At 37.9% G+C, this 18,249-nt stretch overlaps 1 protein-coding gene across 1 annotated transcript in view; it reads right to left on the reverse strand.

The window, feature by feature from the left end:
• Nucleotides 1-706: 706 nt before the first annotated feature.
• LOC311445068 (BOS complex subunit NOMO1) overlaps nt 707-18,249 on the reverse strand; it is a 28,019-nt gene continuing 10,476 nt past the window's right edge. Inside the window, exons 15-31 of the mRNA XM_084536758.1 lie at nt 17,799-17,935; nt 17,433-17,520; nt 16,477-16,540; nt 15,275-15,370; nt 12,586-12,795; nt 12,208-12,290; nt 11,097-11,256; nt 10,849-10,975; nt 10,129-10,242; nt 9,360-9,487; nt 8,617-8,758; nt 7,749-7,832; nt 6,189-6,299; nt 4,332-4,433; nt 3,991-4,110; nt 2,975-3,067; nt 707-2,559 (exon numbers count right to left, since the gene is read on the reverse strand). Of these exons, the coding sequence (XP_084392884.1) occupies nt 2,428-2,559; nt 2,975-3,067; nt 3,991-4,110; nt 4,332-4,433; nt 6,189-6,299; nt 7,749-7,832; nt 8,617-8,758; nt 9,360-9,487; nt 10,129-10,242; nt 10,849-10,975; nt 11,097-11,256; nt 12,208-12,290; nt 12,586-12,795; nt 15,275-15,370; nt 16,477-16,540; nt 17,433-17,520; nt 17,799-17,935 (1,991 nt within the window). The 3' untranslated portion in view covers nt 707-2,427. The remainder of the gene's footprint in view (nt 2,560-2,974; nt 3,068-3,990; nt 4,111-4,331; nt 4,434-6,188; nt 6,300-7,748; nt 7,833-8,616; nt 8,759-9,359; nt 9,488-10,128; nt 10,243-10,848; nt 10,976-11,096; nt 11,257-12,207; nt 12,291-12,585; nt 12,796-15,274; nt 15,371-16,476; nt 16,541-17,432; nt 17,521-17,798; nt 17,936-18,249) is intronic.

Raw genomic sequence — 18,249 nt, forward strand, 5'->3', positions numbered from 1 at the left:
TTTCTCCTTGGCTCTGTATATCTGACTATTGGTTTCTAAATATAATTGGAGATATTGATTTCTTGACATTTAGTACACAAGTTCTGCTTTAGAAAATTACCCCATGCATCAGTTTTCACTGTGTTCTCAAATAGCACCCTAACTTCTCTGCCAAGTGAGAAAGAACAAGCTATAGTTTTTGCGAGGAACAAACATTTCAACAAACATGGGGCTGGAAGCAAGCAGGCCACCCTTGTGTTGCAGAAGTGAAAGAACAAAATTTGAGCAAGGCACCAGGCAAATCCTAAAGGCAAAGCTGTCCACACAGGAGAGGCGTGGGCTCATGGTGACTATTCCCCTTTTAGGCTGCTCTCTGCCTCAGCCCCACCACTGCAAGCCCATCTCTGCTCTGCCACCTCAAGTCCCAGAGGCTGTTCTGTGCACCAACACAGCACAGCCCCAGCTGTCCTTACCCTTTCAGGCTCACACATCTCATCAGCATATACAATTTTTCTGGACAAATCAGTATTGGGATAAAATTACTACAAAATGCTTGCAAAAGTCTGGCACAAACCCATTTTCTGTACTCACACACTCAGACATTTTGTCTCTCCCAACTCACTACTGCTGTCAGAGGCTGCAAGAACTATTTACAAAAGCTGATCCTGAGATCTTCAGTTAGCAAGGGAAAATGGATGTCACAAACCAAATTGATTCTGTCAACAAATTAGCAAGCATTAATGCCTTTTTATTAACAGCATTCCCAGTGTTTAATGTCAATCATCAGCAAGTCCCACAGTTCAGAGGTCAGAATATCCCGTAGTCCCTCAAGTCATATGAAATCTTCATTTCCTCCTCATGCATTTCCCCCAAATAGCAATTCCTTTATCAACATTCACCAACCTAAAATAAAAGTGTATTAAAAGGGTACAATTTATTACAAGTCCTCCAGCAGTTTTTCCCCATGTGTTTCATCACAGCAAATTATAAATTTCTAGGTCATTAAGTTGAGAGCATGATAGTTTATTAGCTTCATCTCAAACTGTATATATACATGCTTTTTTGACATCCTTCATTTTTATTATGATCTTGGTAAAAGTTCCCTCAGATTGTGTTGTACAGATATGAGTTCAAGAAGAATGATTACCAATTGAAGTTTTAATTATTTAGGTCCAAACTAGTGCAAAATACCAACAAAAATATCAAAAAGCATTTTGCATCCCGTTGTCTAAGGTAGGGTTTATAAGCTTTAATATTTAAATGTAAAGGGACTTTATGTCAAGTACAATAGAAGAGAAACATTGCCACTTACTGGCAGTACCAATGTCTTCACAATAGTTGTAGGCATTTATATGCATCTTTCAAAAGCTCTATTAACCTTTATATTATTTGTCAATAAAAAGCCCCATTAACATTTAAACTGTGTATGTCTGTCTGTTTCAAACAAGAATCAAAAGATAACCTGTTAAGAAACAGGCTATTATTTATTACAGTCTACATTATCGGAACTGCACATGTTGGAGATTTCCAAAAGCTAACATTTCTTCAAGTAGTTTAAAAAAACTCCGTCAGCAGTTGGCAAAAAGGCTCATGGCCTGAGCAGGAGATTAGACAGATACACAGATAAATGGGTATCACAGACAGCATGGTACAACTTTGGAAAGAACAGTACAACCAGCTTGAGCTACTTCAGAAATGCTGGAGGTCTAAAGAGATCGCACTGCACATGAACTTGAAATTTAAACACTGCTTTTGCAGTAGGATCAACAGAACTTACCTGACATTAACAACTAATCTTACCTGACATTAACAATTTGTCTTTATTGATTAAAATCATGTATTTGTCCAAAGAAAACATATTCACTGGGTAAGAACTGAAATCACAGCTATGCAAGTAACGGACTCTTCAAGCTGATGAACTGGAAGTGCCAAGGACGTAACTTATCAGTTCATGCATGTTCCCTAGAACTTTGTTGTTTCAAGTACCACTGATTTAGTAAAATACCTGTGTGCTGCTTCTCTAGAGCAAAGTGGGTATTTTGAAAGGTAAGGGAAAATGTTCCCAAAATACAGAGACCGAAAGAGAATTCAAGCAGTTTTGTTGTTTGTTTTTTTTTTTTGTAAAAAGTGTAAAGCCACTGCTTTTACAAATCATTAATGGAAACAGCATGACTCATTCCACTGAAGAGAAAAAGAATTCACTGATCGTCTTCAAGTATGGGAGATATACTCACAGTAACAACAGAGGCATTCCTTACTTTATAAAGAAACTTATAGACTCCATAGAAAATTTACAACCAAAATGGAGCTAGTGTGACAAATAGTGCTCAGGTAGCAACAAAAAAAAATACAAAGTTCACAAATTTATCAAAAAATGCATTTCAGTGGCTTCGCTTCCCCAGGATCCAATTTGATGGAGCGTCACTTCATGTAATCATCCCTTTCACCTCACGTCCGTCTTGTCTTCTGTTTTTTCGTTTGTCTTTTTGCTTCCTCTTGGCCACCTGTGTCAGAACCCGTCTGTCCAAGCGCACGTACTCCTTGCAGCCGGGTCGTCAGTTGCAGCAATAAGGGAATAAGCTAGGACAAAAAAAAAATAAAAGGGAATTAGCTTGTGATTTCAGTGACGTGTAAGGTCTGAATTTTAATGTTATTCAGTCACATGCATCCCCAAATAAATAGAGCCTATTGCATAAATAGCATGTCTATGTGTTTTGTTTTGGTTTTGTTTTGTTTGTTTTTTCCAAGAAACATCAAATGAGAAATTCAAAAATGCGAAGGAACTCAAACTTTACACTATGGTTTTCTAAAGGAAGGTAATTCCTCAAAAACTTGGCTACACTCTGTCTTTTCTTGAAATGTGTCACAAAAGGTGATCACTAACTCCATCTCTGAATATCCATCACAACCAACCTTCCCTTAACACAGTACACGAAGAATTCATGGATATTCCTCAAAAATATTATTTGAGTAAAGACAGAAACATGTGACCTACCTTATCATGATTGTACCCAGCCAACAACAGAAGCAGGGTCAGTGGCAATGCAATATAAGATCCTTGGGCAATATCTTGCTCTGGGAGCTTTCTCTGAAAACAGTGGAGACCACGGATTTTTTTTATTTATTTTTTAAACAGTAATCTGTGACACATTCAGCCCTTCCCATCTGACTTCCTTCCAAGCACCCCTAAGATTTACTTTACTTTTAATTTCAAAGCAGATCATTCATCTGTTATCTTGATTAGACCCGTTCATCTGCTACCTTCTTGGGGTCTGTTGTTTTTTAAAGCTAATTCACCAACAGTCAGTCTCCACAGTTAACCTGTGGTTCTTTGATTTACCTGTCACATGCCACCCAAATCTCACCAACCTCAATGATAACACTACAGCAGCCACACTAGCACAAAATCTTCCAGGCGCATCTGCATCCTTCATTCGTAACTGCCATTTCATGTTCATGCCCCCACATTTCACTGAACATGCAGTGATGTAGAAAAGAAATAGGTAAATATTACTGAATGAATACTTCCCTAAACTGACCACACTGCTCAACTCTGGAATGCACAAAGACATTTCTCTCTCTTACAGGAGATTTCCCCTGACATTAGTTTGAAGACCCTTCTGCTTCACCTGCAAAAACTGAAAACTCTCTTTTGGGCCTGGTGACACTTGCTTCCTTTACAGAGAAGTCTTTCAAGGAATTCCTACAACGATCCTGTCTTTCTCCTTCAGACCCCAGTTACTACATCCTTTTAGTTACTGTAATGTCTACAACTCCTTTGCAAACTCCCTACGTGCTTCCCACAATACATCATGCTATTACATCACTGCCTGATGCCTTAAATGTGGCCAAAACCAAATTTACTGTCCCTTTAATGTCTCTCATAAACTGCTTATATTTACATTAACAGCAAGTTAAACCAAGACCACAAGATACATGCAAGCTAAACTACTCAGTCAATTGCTCTCAAGGTGAGCACTCAAAATAAATGTTTATCTATTTTGTACTTACAGTGGGACTAAAGACCAACGTAATGTGCTTATGATATCCAATGGCAGTGAACGAAACTTGAGGCAGGGTGTAGTCATACTGTGATTTAGTTAATGTAGAATCCAGGAGCACCACATAATTCTGTGGGTATAAAATTAATTCAGTCTACAGCACCTGCAGCAGTCTGAGGCAAAATTAGATTCAAAGGCAAAACTCAGTGTAATAAGCTTCAAATCTTCTGAGACACTGGTTACTCCAGCATGAATACACTACTGCAGGCATACCAAAAATAACACTTCAGCATGCTCACGGAAGAAAAATAAATAAAACAAGCTAAGCTAACTGTTCAGCAATATTCTTACCTCTCCATCTCGGAGCAGTGGTGGGAAATGGAAGAAGAGTGATTGGCCTAAGTTGACTGTATGAATTGGGTTGTCAAGGTTTTCACTTTTGTAGAGCTTCACCTGTGAAGGAAAGAAGAAATCACAAAACAGATATTTCTGAGTCTGCACCAGAATAGCTATTTTAGATAGCCTGTATCTTTCAGGATAAAAGCATTTAAAAATTTATCATGGGTTTTATAAACAGAAAGGTGTCAAGTAAGAACACCTGGATTTGTTCTAACCTACGATGTGAGAAATAACAGAAACATGCTAAAATAACTGCAGGGACAACCGGTATCTGCTATTTTCACATATCTAGATGTATTAGAAATAGTCCATGCTTTGCATCAAACAGAATTAAGTAATTATTTTAAATAATCCAAACAGTTTCATAAGAATTTGCAGTTGGGGATTGTTTTTATTACTCTATTAGGCTCATTTTGCTTGGTTTCAATTCCCCTGAACTTATTTAACAAACTAGACACCCTCAAGCTACAGAATAGGCCCGAAATACTGAGCAAATAGTTTGCTTAGAAATGAGCATAATTAAAAGAGGATTGCATCATACTCAGTAAGGCTGGTGGGGGGCAGCAGTAACTCCTTTTATGAGATTGCATACTGGGTCTGGCTGGGATGGAGTTAATTCTCTTTATAGCAGCTTGTATGGTGCTATGTTTTGGATTTGTGGCCAAGTGTTGATAACACAGCCATGTTTTAGCTATAAAACATGTGTCCTCCAGAGGACACATTAAGCAAACTTTGGGGTTTTGTGGACTACTCTGCAGCAGCCTTCTGGCATCCAAATTTGAGCACATCTTTCAAAGACAAAAATCTCTGCACTGGAAGCAAGAGCTATGATATGCACACTTGCATTACATCCAGTGCAATGCCCAACCTAACATGAAACAGGTACAGGCTTGAATAACTTCCATATATTTATATCCTGATGTCAATTTCCTATATGCTTAGGCAGAATTGAAAGGGCCTAAATTTCCTGAGAAAGATGGAAAGCACGCTCAGGTGCTCCCCACTGAAGTAAGTTGTTTTCCTTTCACACCTGCTCTGAGTGTTGGATGCTTTGGACAGCTCCCAAAATAACCAACAGCTTAGCAATGAGATCTTGTCAGGTAAGATGCATAATGGACTAATATAAAAGAAATCCAGGCATTGTGTTTGTATTTGTAGACAACATTTCCAAAGAAAAAGCTTTTAAACTTGAAAAATTGTATGGTAACTCCTATCACAATAAGAACTCTTGCAGATACTTCCAGCAGTTACACCATAAGCCAAAGGATCACACGCATGTAGCAATTTTTTTTCAGATTACAGTACAGTTTTTTGAATTTTGAAAATTTCAGCTTTACTATGTTTGTACTTTCTTCTATAACTGTACTTTTATATTAATGTACCCTATGGTATAGCTGCATTCACATGGCATCTTCTTGCTAGCTGACGTGCACGTCAAAAATTCCAAGTATTTCAGGAATTAATGCAAGTTCTCTGATGCAAAACACTCATTTCACCTCTGGTGTCTTCCTCTCCCTATGGACAGGCCATCTCAAAGCAGGGGAACAGACCAAGAAATGGGCAGGCCAACCTGACAAAATACTTCTTGCACATATTCCAATAAAATATTTGAGACACTAAAACAAAGCAGTGAGGAACACTGGAATCTGAATTCTATATGAAATTCAGATTCATCTTCATTAAACAATTAGTTGTAACTCGAATTAAATGTGTGCTTCTGGCTACTGAATGATTTCCAGTGATCCGACAAAAGAACATTGGGAAACCAAAAGCAAATACACTTGACAAAGATCGAAGGTTTGAACTTACACATAATGTGGACAGATATTCAGAAGATGTGATTACATTTCCACTTAAATCAAATTGATTAATTTGCCGAAATGCTATAATATTAATATCACCAATGTCGCTGTTCCCAACCTGCAACAGACAACAGAGTCATATTTACAGACAGACAAAGAACAGAACACAAATACTGCTCAATTAAAAAAAAAAATACGGATTTTGTTCTCTAACAGCCACATGGAAACTTAAGGTCTTTCCAATTGCAGTTTTCCTCCAAAGAGTATAGCTCACAATTACAGACTTGTACAGCACAGGACTAATGGCATTAATTTATTTAAACTAAAAATGGAGGAAGTATCAAAAGCATGCATCAATGTGAAAGGCTGAGTTGCATCCACGCAACAGCTTGAAGTCTGAACACTGGTTGCAGTATTTTATTTCTGTGCTGAGATGCATATTACTATGCTAGGATGTGTACGCAGTTGATAGATGATACATATATCACAATATAACCTGCTGCAAAAATATGTAACTTCATTGCCTTCAAAATTGTTTAAAATATGTAACACTTGTGTTTGTAAATCTCAGCTCTGATCAGAGTATGAAAAAACATTTGTCTAATAATAAGTACAGTAAGAGGTAGGTTGCAGTCAGGCCAGGTATCATATAAACAGTCTGGCACCACTGGGGCAGTGTATTTTTTCCTGCTGGTGTCCTTCAAATGCTTTTCCATCCTGAAGAAAATGGCACCCAGTTAGGATACAACCTGCTGCACACAGCTCTCACTTGCAGTATGTAAGCTTCATGTGATTTGCTGGAATTTGGGTTGCCATTCCCTTCCCTTTCCCAAGCAGCAAACAGTCTTAGCAAGACGCTAAGGACTTGAAAGAATTCAGCCTGTTTTGCTGCAAAGGAGGGTATCCTGGTCAGGCATGCATCTGAGCTCAAATAATGACTATCTCCCACTGAAAAGTTCTAGACAATAATGAAGGCTAATTAACCTTTGCTGAATGTCAAGAGATAAGTGAGAAGCAGCTAATTTGAATCTGCAAGGATGGAGGAGTATTTAACAAGATTTCATCAGTTTTGAATTTGAAGTTATTATTATATTTTATAAAGATTTACCAGTCTGAATGACAATTTCATCTACATCAAGACTGAAGGATTTGTACCAACTAAAGTACAATAAGGTATATTTATCAATCAATAAGTGAATATGAGGATAGGATAATATGACAAATTATGACAATCTCAAATCACTAATACTCTGTTCCACATCATAAAGAATGCTAGAAGATAATGCTGCATATTTATTCCCTCATTTCTTGACGTATACTTTTTATGACTGTAAAAGAATCCTTTTCACTTGTTTACTGTTTGGGCTTTATTTTATTTAAATTTTAAGTTATGATGCTGACACACAATAGGAGACCTGCATTTATGGAGCTAACTTGCTGAAAGCCACTTGTCGAAACAGAATGCATTCAAATATATTACTGCTGATAGAAGAGATGTAATGCCTAGACAGATGCATTTCATATTTAAGTGATACCACACAAAAAAAAAGAAAAAAAAAGTAATTACCTCAATTGCCCGGTGCTGTGGTAAAGCTCTTTCAATATGATCATTGCCTTCAGCTTTGAGTTGGACATGATACACACAACCAGGCTAAAAGCAACATTCAGACAGTAAGTCTCAATGCTGAATAACATGCACTTTAATTTTAGAAGATATTAATTGAATTTTCTAACATTCCATTAGTTTTCCTTATCCTAAATAGATAATTTAGCCCACTAAAACCATTAAGGATGTTTACTTCCAGTAAATACAACAGGACTATCAGAGCTTTCTCTAGTTTATTACATTATTAAAAGAAGTCACCTGCTGTGAAGTTTTAGCTAGAAAGAAAACACATTAATCAGGATTAAAACCAGATGAAATACTCCTTTCTACCTCAGCATAATTGCTTACTCTACACAGCAGTCCCAGAAATACAGGGTTTCCTGAAGAACAGCCTACTTCACATCCATGCTGCAAAACCCAGCAGACCACTAGAATACACTGTCACAGTACTTCCACTAGAAAAACTTGAGAACAAAAGAGAATTCCCTGTTATACCACCTATATTTTTACTTGAACACCTGTGAGACACATTCTTGTGTCACAATGTGGGAACTGTTCAGTGTTTATGTGAAGGCTGTCAGCATATGCTGGCAGAAAGATGGACAGACACTACAGGAAAAACATTCTGTTTTACTAGAATGAACGATCACTACATGACAGTGCCTCCTAACAAAGACAGACTCAAGGGAATTTGAGCTAGCAAGTGTGATGGGAAAACAGAAATCTGTAGCTAATTCATAATTATTATTTTTTTTCATAAAAAAAATCATATTGTTCCATTATCACACTAACATAAAAGTAAATGTTTGAGGAGCATTCTAATCCTTACCAGAAGGCCACGTAGCCTGAATTTGCCTTCTTCATCAGTTATTGTGTCTTCTCCATAGATGCTACACTTTTCCTGCCCCACAGCTTCTACTGAAACTCCCTGCTCAGGCTCTCCATTTAATGAAGAAACTGTGCCATAACAGCTAGAGGGAGAAAGAGAAACAATTGCTACAGATGTGCAAATGCTGGTTTACTGCTTGTTTTTAAGACGTGCTATTGTTATAACTCATGGGAAAAGTACTTGATATAATTAGCATAGCATGCAGAAGGGGATTTTGTAATGTATATATAAAAAACTGCTTTAAAACATTTAAATCAGCTGCAGTTCAGAGTACAGCTTTAGGGATCCAAGTTCCAAGAACCCTCCAAAACAGCATCACTTACCCCTGAGGGCAGGGAAAAGGAGGAAGTCAGGTGCCTGAACTAGCATACAGTCCCTAAAATACACCTCACCTCTCCCACTGGGCAAAGCACAAGACATTTCCAGTGCCACTGACACAGTACTTTCATAGCAGTGTTTTTGCTTACAGCCACGTCATCTGGGCCTAGCTATATATTCAAATGCATGAGAAGATGTTTAAAAAAAAAAAAAAGTACTTATAAACAACATAATGAATTTATATTGTGCCTTCAAAAGTACCCTCCAAACCTTCAAAACAGTGTTTTTTCAGGAGAAAAAATATTTTCCATAATGCATCCTTACACAACATGCAGCATTTCGCACAGATTTTCAGCTCTACTGACCTGTACGCTGTTCTGTAACCAGTTATCCGAATTTTAAGATTCTGTCCTTCTTGCACTTCAATCATTTGTGATGATGGTTCAAAGCGAAACTCTTTCATCATGGGTTTAAAATAATACTGCCCTGGGCTCTGCAAAGATAAATGAAGCAAATTTACTGATACTGACACAAAAATTCACCAGCTCCAAACAATTGTTTCTGCAAGAGCTCCCTAAAGTTCTCTCTCCCAGCCATCAGCTAAACTGGTTGGAATATATGAGCACTGCAAAACAGGGAACACGTTGGCAAATGAACCAATGGAGCTCTACGAGAAAAAGCCTGAAAAAGGAAAAGAAACCATGACGCTAATACTTCATCACAAGACCACAAGGACAGGAAAGTGACCAGGAGAGAAGGATGTTTGCAAGGAAACTATTCATGCATGTCTACACAGATGTACAGATCAATAATCTAATTACATTTCTTTCCTCTAAAGACTACAATGATCACCAACCAACTGGCCTGTTTCACGTTTATAGACTGCAAGCTTGTAACCGAGATCAATCAACATCATCTGTTGCCCATGGGGGAGATTTTCCAGGTGAGATTTCACATCTTCCACTCTAAGATTTTAAGTGCTGTCCACTCTGAGGGACCTACACCTCTCACAGTGAGTTATGATTTCACCGGAGACCATACATCCCCCGCCACTGCTAACGTCCCTATTTTAGAGGGTAAAGTTACACGGCATCACATATACAACCACTGTGAGATGAACCAATTTCAACTTACCAGATTGGAGAAAGTCAACATGCCATTATCCTGTGTAAGGAGGTTGGATCGGAACATCCCTCCACTAAGAGACAAGAGAACTCCAGCAAGAGCCTGATCATCCTCAGATTTGATCTGTTTTTGAAAATGCAGCAGTTATAAGGAAAGATAGGATTGCCTCATGAAGAGGGGTTCAATTTGAAAGCCCCGTGGAAAAAGCCTAGTCATGCTGGTTCTGAGCACTCAGTTTTGAATAGAACTATCAGCATCTGTAGTGTGACACTGCAGGGCTAGTCTTGTGCTCTCAACATCTGGGCAGTCAGAGACACACACATCATGTGCCACCAGAAAAGTCATTCTCAGTCACCTCACAGGACACGGTGGGGGCCAGAACAAAGTATTCATGAAACTAAAGCCAGGCACTAGTTTCACCAGACTGTCTATACCTGAGAAATAGAAGCAATTAAGAGAAGGTGGTCAAACTCTGCCAAAGCAAGTAAATCCAGTCTTTTGAATTGCAGACCCTTATTTTCACTCTATAAACCACGCAAAATATCATCTGTATGGCAAGTCACAATTATATCATTTTGCTGAGGTTTGTTTCCACTATGATGAAATTACCCGATCCCGACATCCCACACCCATTTGCATTTGCCTGGAACACACAGTTTAATTTTTTTGCCTGTCTACCTCTAACTGCACACACTATTCATTCAGAACCCAAAGTGTTTAGAGCATTACCTCAAACGTCACCCCAGCAAGGGCAAAAGCTTTGAAGTCTCCAACTGTTCCTTCTACTGCAGTCAAAACAAAGCCTTCTTTCTGAGCAGTAACTGTATATTCCATGTCACTGTGGAGTGGCCCAACACTTCAAATATAAGGAAATAAGAGCTCATTTTAAAAGAAGCATTTGGATATTACATGTGTTGTCAAGTCACCATGGCACTTAAGCCAAGAATCCAAAAGATCAAAATAAATCTGCTCATTACCTGTAAGCACCTTTGTCGTCAGTGAAAACTGTGATGAGAGGGGACGTTGCTCCCTTTTCACCAATGACAATCTCAACGCCTTCCAACTCAGGATGAATCCGCCCTTCCATAAATAAGCCTGCTTTTCCATGAATCTCTATCAGCTTTCCAGGACAACTCTCTTGGTCATTGCAATGGGGATTTAAAACAAACAAGAAAGTCAAGGATACACTCATCATTGCATCTTACAGCAAGACTTTAACTACTTCCAAAGAGATGAGTTCTTTTGCCTTGGACTACAACATCAATCCACATAATTGTATGGGCTCTTAACATATGTTAAAAAGTCTGAACGCTCAGTAATTTCAGTAACTGAGTACCAAAGCTATAAGCATGTGGCCAGCACAACCATTTTGGATTTGCTAAGTACTTCACAGATTCATAAAGTTCCATATACTGCAGCCACGTGGCAAGTATTCTAACAGTAACAAAATTTTGTGAGATCAAGTTGAAGTCAGTGTATGCTATGTTTAATGACATACGTTAATTTAGTTTTGTTTACTTGATGTATTTAGAACGTGCACAACAGAAAGGCACGTAAAGAGAGGTACCTAATTTTCTAGCCATTTCAAACCAAGCATGTTCATTTAGAAACCTTAGAGCAAGATGGACACTGACTCAACAGGTAGCATAGGTGACTGCTGATAGTTTTCACATTTTTTTTGTGATTGTTTATATTATTGTAACTTAATACAGAAGAAAACTTGACAGAAACTTCAACTGGCTATCATATTTTAAATATAAACAATGCTTTTGCACAACCATTTTTCTAGATCAGTGTAATATGAGTAGTTCTGAGAATCTGCTGTTATATACAGAAATCTAGTCCTTCCTCCTGTGCCAGGTGGTCTGTCAGCACTTGAAAGCATATTTTACTGATGAAAACTGTATTTGCACCCTCTGCCAAAACCCCATGATTCCAAATACCATAGAGTGAAACTGTCTTACAAAGAAACTGTGCAATTGAAACTGCTTTCCTAGTATTTCCTTTGAAGAGCTATTCATATGTTGATCTGTAGGGATGCATTTCTGTCTTAAAAATCTATTTCTTTCAAACTAGATTTAGATTTACCTCCACTAACAACTGTTTCCACATAAGGTGGGTAGAAAAGCAACTCTTTTGAAGACGGCGTCACAGTAATTTTCTCTCCAGACCTACAGAGCACACATAAGACAGTATTAGGAGAAAACAGAATCAGCATCTCTCATGTAGTACTGCGTATTGACTTCAGAACCCATCTGAATACCCCAAGGGAAAAATACCAACAATAACCTATGCAATATTCATATTATGTGGTATTAGCTTCTATTTAGCTAGCAGTCAACCAGAACAGACACAAGCATCCACAGAGCAGCTCTTCCCTATGTGGAATATATCAGTATTCTTTTTTGTGGAAAGGCCAGGCAACAGAGCAAAGAAAATACCCTGTCCATTGGAGCTTGGTAGTACCTTGCCCAGTAAGAAAATTCATATAAGAATGGTCCTTGGAGTTCCTCCACCATTTCTTGCACTGGTGGCTTTGTTCCTTCCTCTTCTTGACCCTTCTTTTCTCTCTCTTGTCGGCGGGCCTCAATTTCTGCCAGCTGCTGCTCCCTGCGTAACTCCTGTACAGATTTCAAGGGCCCTAAAACTAAGTCAGGTTCACTGTCAATAGAAGATCTGAAAACAAGGAAGAGAAAACAAAATAAGCTCCTTTCATACAAAGGGAAGAGAGCTTGTTGTATCAATTACAACCTTTATACCACAGCAAATCCCAGAATTTTTCTTTTAAATCTATTCCTTTTTAATTTTTCTGTTTATTCCAAGCATAGGTAAAACTTCTATGCCCATAACACCATCCATCAGTTACTACTTGAAAGGCTTGTTCACAGGGACCACTGGTAACCCACTAGGTCTTGCAGGAAAGGACCTATTCACAACACTCACAAATTCTGCCTCATCATGCTATAACCATTCAAGAAGTTAGGGTCCTACTGTCTTCAAACATCCAAATACAGAGCAAACATTTCAAAAAAAAAAAAAAAAAAGCCACAATTGTCTCAACCACTTTGCATCTTAGCTGAGGGTTCCTTTTTGATTGGTTAGTTTTATTTTTTTTTTTTACGTACAGTCTTGTTTTTGCACCAAGTAGCACATGGCAGCTCTGTTGCAGGGACAATAACCCCCCTGGAAGCAGTGATAAGACCACATGGGTGGTAAATTCTTAAGCCAAAGCAACAGTTTACAAGAGTACCTTTAACAAAGCCATAATCTAAAAGAGAAAGGCCTAAATTTCAAAACAGCGAACACGCTTGATACAGAAAGAACGTTATACAAAATAAACAAGAAGACTTGTATCTCCTTTTTTTTCAGTACTATAAACTTTCCCTCAGAACCCACCTCTCAGGTTTAGAGTATACAAGAAGAAAATAATCTGTCACAAACAGATGCTTCCAATAGCTGGCAATTCCCAGGAAAAGTGCCAAGTTGTGACCTATTGGCCCTACACCTTTGAACCATCCAGCTGTCCTGTCACCATCTACTGAACAGATTGCTAGGTAAGTTTAGCTACCTTCCCTAAATCAGCTCAGAACAATAGATCTCGTTTCACCTTCCCTGATCTTACATCCTCTCTTTCCTACCAATTTCTTCTAGTCTCCAACCATCCTTTGTATCTTATCTCCTGTCCTGTCTACAACAGACTGAAAAAATGACGCAGAACACTGCAAAATCCTCTAAAAAGGAATGAACTGAAATGATCACCATTATTTTTCCTACAACCACTTTAGATTATCAGGATAGTTCTGTCTCCTGCTTCAGTCCTCATCTATCTCTATATAGACAGAGTTGTTTTTTTGTGTGTGTTTTTTTTTTTTTAAAGATAAACATACTATTGCTCTTTCATACTATGTTTCATCAAGCCTTTAAACTTTCTCTGCAGTCCAGAGACAATCCAGAAACTTACTAAAAAATTTTTGCCTTAAAACCTATTAAAAATCTGTACAGACACAGTCTCATGATATTGCTTATACACTACTCCAGTCTCATTTTTGAAACATAACAATTCATGTTCAAAAACTGCTAAGAATTAGCTTTGATTTTTGGATAACTTAAAGTTAACATGTCTCTGTTCTGAATCTTGTACACAAGCACAGACTTTAAAAAACAAGCATTTTGCTTTTAAATCCAGAGCTGTTTCCCTTATGTTGACAGTCAACAAATTGGATTTTGTCTGAAAAGCTTCACGCAGGCTTGAACAGAGACAGTCTGTGGCAACTGAGCTGCCTCCAGAGCACTTGCCAATAGTCTCAAAAATCAACAACAACGAAAAACTCAGCCTGGAATGCTGGTACAGTATTTGCTTCTATGCTAAATTGGTTTTGAAATCCTAATGTCTCTCTACTGTCTCGCTGCTTCTTTTCCGGCTGCTGTTGTTGCCCAGTAGTTGCAGTTGTAGATTCATTAAACTCAGGGACTCAAGGAAGAGCTCTGCAGGAAATTTGTTTCTCCACAAAGATGCTTCATACACTCAAAGTCTGAGAGCCCCTAGTCTAGAACAAGTGGACATCAGGAAAGCATTAAAGCACTCATCATTATCAGCCACTTTCAGGCAGAGCTGGCACCTCATACTATTAAAGCTGTTCACAAATCAGCGCTCCCCAGTGAGCTGTCTGTTCAGCTAAACATAAACTGGCACATTAGTGTGTAATCACTCTGCACGGTTTTCCTCTTATAGCCCTCTTCACACCAGTAACAATGCTCAAAAGAAGCAGATTCTCCTTCTGAGGTAACAAAAAAAACAATCCCAGTGCTAAAGAGCTCAGAGCAAGCTACAACAGTATTCTCTGAATTCTGAAATTTCAGATCATTAAAATATGTAATCACTCAGAAAATCATTCCTTTTTATCATGACACACAAGTAGAAAAGAGTTATATTGAAATCAAGTAACAGCATTCAAAATGAGGGCTCAGAATTATTTATCCATCTACAAAGAAGTCAAAGCACAGCTTAGCATAAAAACCTCCTGCAGTCTAGAGTAGGATGCCATTCCCTTAGAAAGCAGCCACTGTGGTATTAAAATCAGAATAAAACTTCATGAGAGAAACGTCTTTCTTCCCTTTTTTTTTTTTTACAGCCCCAAGATTTCTTTGTTCTTACTTAATGGTAATAGTCACATCCATCAGTTTATCTGTTACAATCGAGCCAAGGACATGGTGTCGAACAGCAGTGAGCGTCAGTATACTAGGAGAGGACCTGTAAATCAAATTAACAAAGAGATGAACTCAAGGTCTCCCTCCTAAAGAAAATAACCAAATCTTATTTAGCTGAGTTCGTGTTCCCATTCCCAAGTTTATAGTGCTTTATAAACCATGACATACAAATTAGATAGCAAAGTTGTAGTGCTAACATGATAGCATATTGAAAAGAGCACATTTTCCAGCTGCGAAACCCAAACTACTACATGACATTGGCCAAATAACTCCCTTGCTTTGTGCCTTGCACTTCCTCTCAAGCTGATGTTGATTTGATTGATTTCATATGTATGATCTCTTTACACACAGCAGAGGGACACTCACGAGTTACCAATATTGGACATGGCTCACCATGATACCCAAGTCTAATGGTACTTTGCTGCCAAAAGGGGTTCCTGTTCCAATTCATCTACTCAGTTTTTCCTGTCTCTAATGTTTAGTACGTCTCTTTCTGAAGTACTTTTAATTCACCAAGCAGAAATGAATCAGATTTTAATGCTGAATTTGTTTTCTGCCATGTTAATGAATAAGTAGTAGTCAGGTAGCAGAAACCCTCTTTTTGCAAGCAAACAACTGTCAAGCACTTTGCCAAACCTTAACTAGAAAAAAAATAATCAAACATAGCTGACTTTGAAAGTTCAGCACTGCCCACTCGTGATTAGAATGAGTACTCACTCAGCCTGCAAAACTGGGGTGAGCAGAATCAAATCACCACAGGCAGTTATGGCAGGGACACACAAGTAGTGTGCACCTCCTAGTAAACTTAATACCCTATCTTGCATTTCAACCCTCACAAATCATCAACAGTTTCCACTGAAATTTCTCTGCTTTGTTACAAAGCAAAAAAGCATTAAACACAGACACAGAGCAGACAGAAACATCAATTTGAAGTAGCAAAAGCATCTTTAAAGCCTATCCTTGGTCACATTTTTCTTTTTTAAAGGGCAAGAGGACACATCTCATACACTTTGCTAAAGCTTCCCTCTATTGGTTAGAACCAGCTATAGCAACAGATCCTGAATTAATCAAAGAAAGCAGCTGCAGCAGAAGGAAGCTTTGTGAAAGGATACTGATAGGTGTAAGTTTAAAAACAGATTTTGCTCTTACGTGTCGTAAGTGTAATACTCATGTTCAAATTGGTGGCAGGAACGCGGGGTTACTTCATAGACACCTGTAAACATTAAATAAAGGAATAATCCACTGGCAAAAAAAAAAAAAAAAATCAAGCTTGCTGTGTTGGCTGAATTCTCAAGAGCACATGAGACCTGAGGTATAGAAACAATTACTAAATTTGATTGTAAATTAATTCACCTCTCTTCAGTCACAGATCACTACTGGTAGCTGCACAGAGTTTCTCGTATACACTGATACAAAACACAATTAGTATCACAGCAGAGTGGCACATAAAAACATAATTACAAGTAGAACACACTAAACAAGGTCAGAAGTAATCTATTATAGCTGGTCTCAAAGCTGATTTCCTTTGATTACAGAACTACAGTTGAAACTGTGTTACTGTATTGTGAATGAGGCCACTGACTCTAAGGATGAACCATGCAAAGATGAAAACTGAATCAAAACCAAATTCATTTCTTAACTGTTTCGTTAATGGACATTAACAAGGAATTAGCTCTGAGACATTAAAAGTGAAAAAAAGAACTAATTTTAAAACATTCTCTTTTTTTTTTTTATTGTTTTTATAGATAAACTTCTGGTACCTTTAACAGCTAACCTTCAAGAATCCTGTATTGAAATGAACCATCTATTTATCAGTCACATTCCAGTCACAGAATCCATATGAACAAGATTATTTTAACATGCTCTTGATTAGTCCAAGGTTAACACCCTTCACCTAGTCAAAAAAATATTTTGCTCCTGAAACTGAACTTAGGTAAGTGACTAAACAGTAAGAAAATGTTAAAATATTAGAACAGAGAATTTATATTCAGATGTAATAATGCCTCTCAGAAACCTCAGAATCCACAACAGATTATTTTTAATTCCCAGTAGTATTAGTTGACTGGTTCTTTTTCTTTTTTCAACTAACATTTTAGAGCTGTTACCTGGCTTTGAAAGACAGAATCTATTAACTCCTTTAGACAGGTTATAAACACCAACATTCTCCGGTCCATTTCCGTCCTGGTAAAATTCCTGTGAAGCCGCAACACAATTCACTATTAGTAACTACCAAGCATCAAAATGAGAATAGTGTTTGCCTAAACGTACATTAATTCTTCTGTTTTATAGCAATTAACAACAACAGAAAGCCATTTTACTAAATCTAAGGGACAAACTTAAAAGTGTTTTAAGCATCAGTGCTCCTGTGCTGCAAGACACCCTAAAGAGAGAGCCTTGATTTCAAGAATAACACAAGCTACCTACACAAGTTCATTAAAAAGAGAATTGAGGATGTTTGTTTACCTACGTACCAGTGTAATCGCATGAGAAAGGGAACATCTCAGCATATATCCAGTCTGTCTGAATTCTACACCTGAAACATCCTCCTCCATAACTTCCAGCTCCAAAGATTTATTCTTCCAGCACCAGTCTTCATGTACAATGCTTACTAGAACACACATCACAAAAAGGTTTTAGTAATGTAAAACTGTGTGAATAAAGACAGATTTTGTGGCGTTAAAAGCCTGTACCACACTAACTTCCCCTGACAATAATCTTCAAAGCCAGGTATACATGTACAATAAACGTAAGCACAGAAAAGAACTGTAGCAACACACCTGGCTCACAGCACTGCTGTATCACCAGGAATCCAGCATATCTCATTAATGTAAAAGCTATTCTAATAAGGAATAATGAAGTCTGGTAACCCTACAAAATTCTGCATTCTGCGCTACCACTGTGGTAGTCAAAGATATCTAGAGG

The sequence above is a fragment of the Aythya ferina genome (genome assembly GCF_964211825.1).
Source record: "Aythya ferina genome assembly, chromosome: 15".
NCBI classification, from domain to species: domain Eukaryota; kingdom Metazoa; phylum Chordata; class Aves; order Anseriformes; family Anatidae; genus Aythya; species Aythya ferina.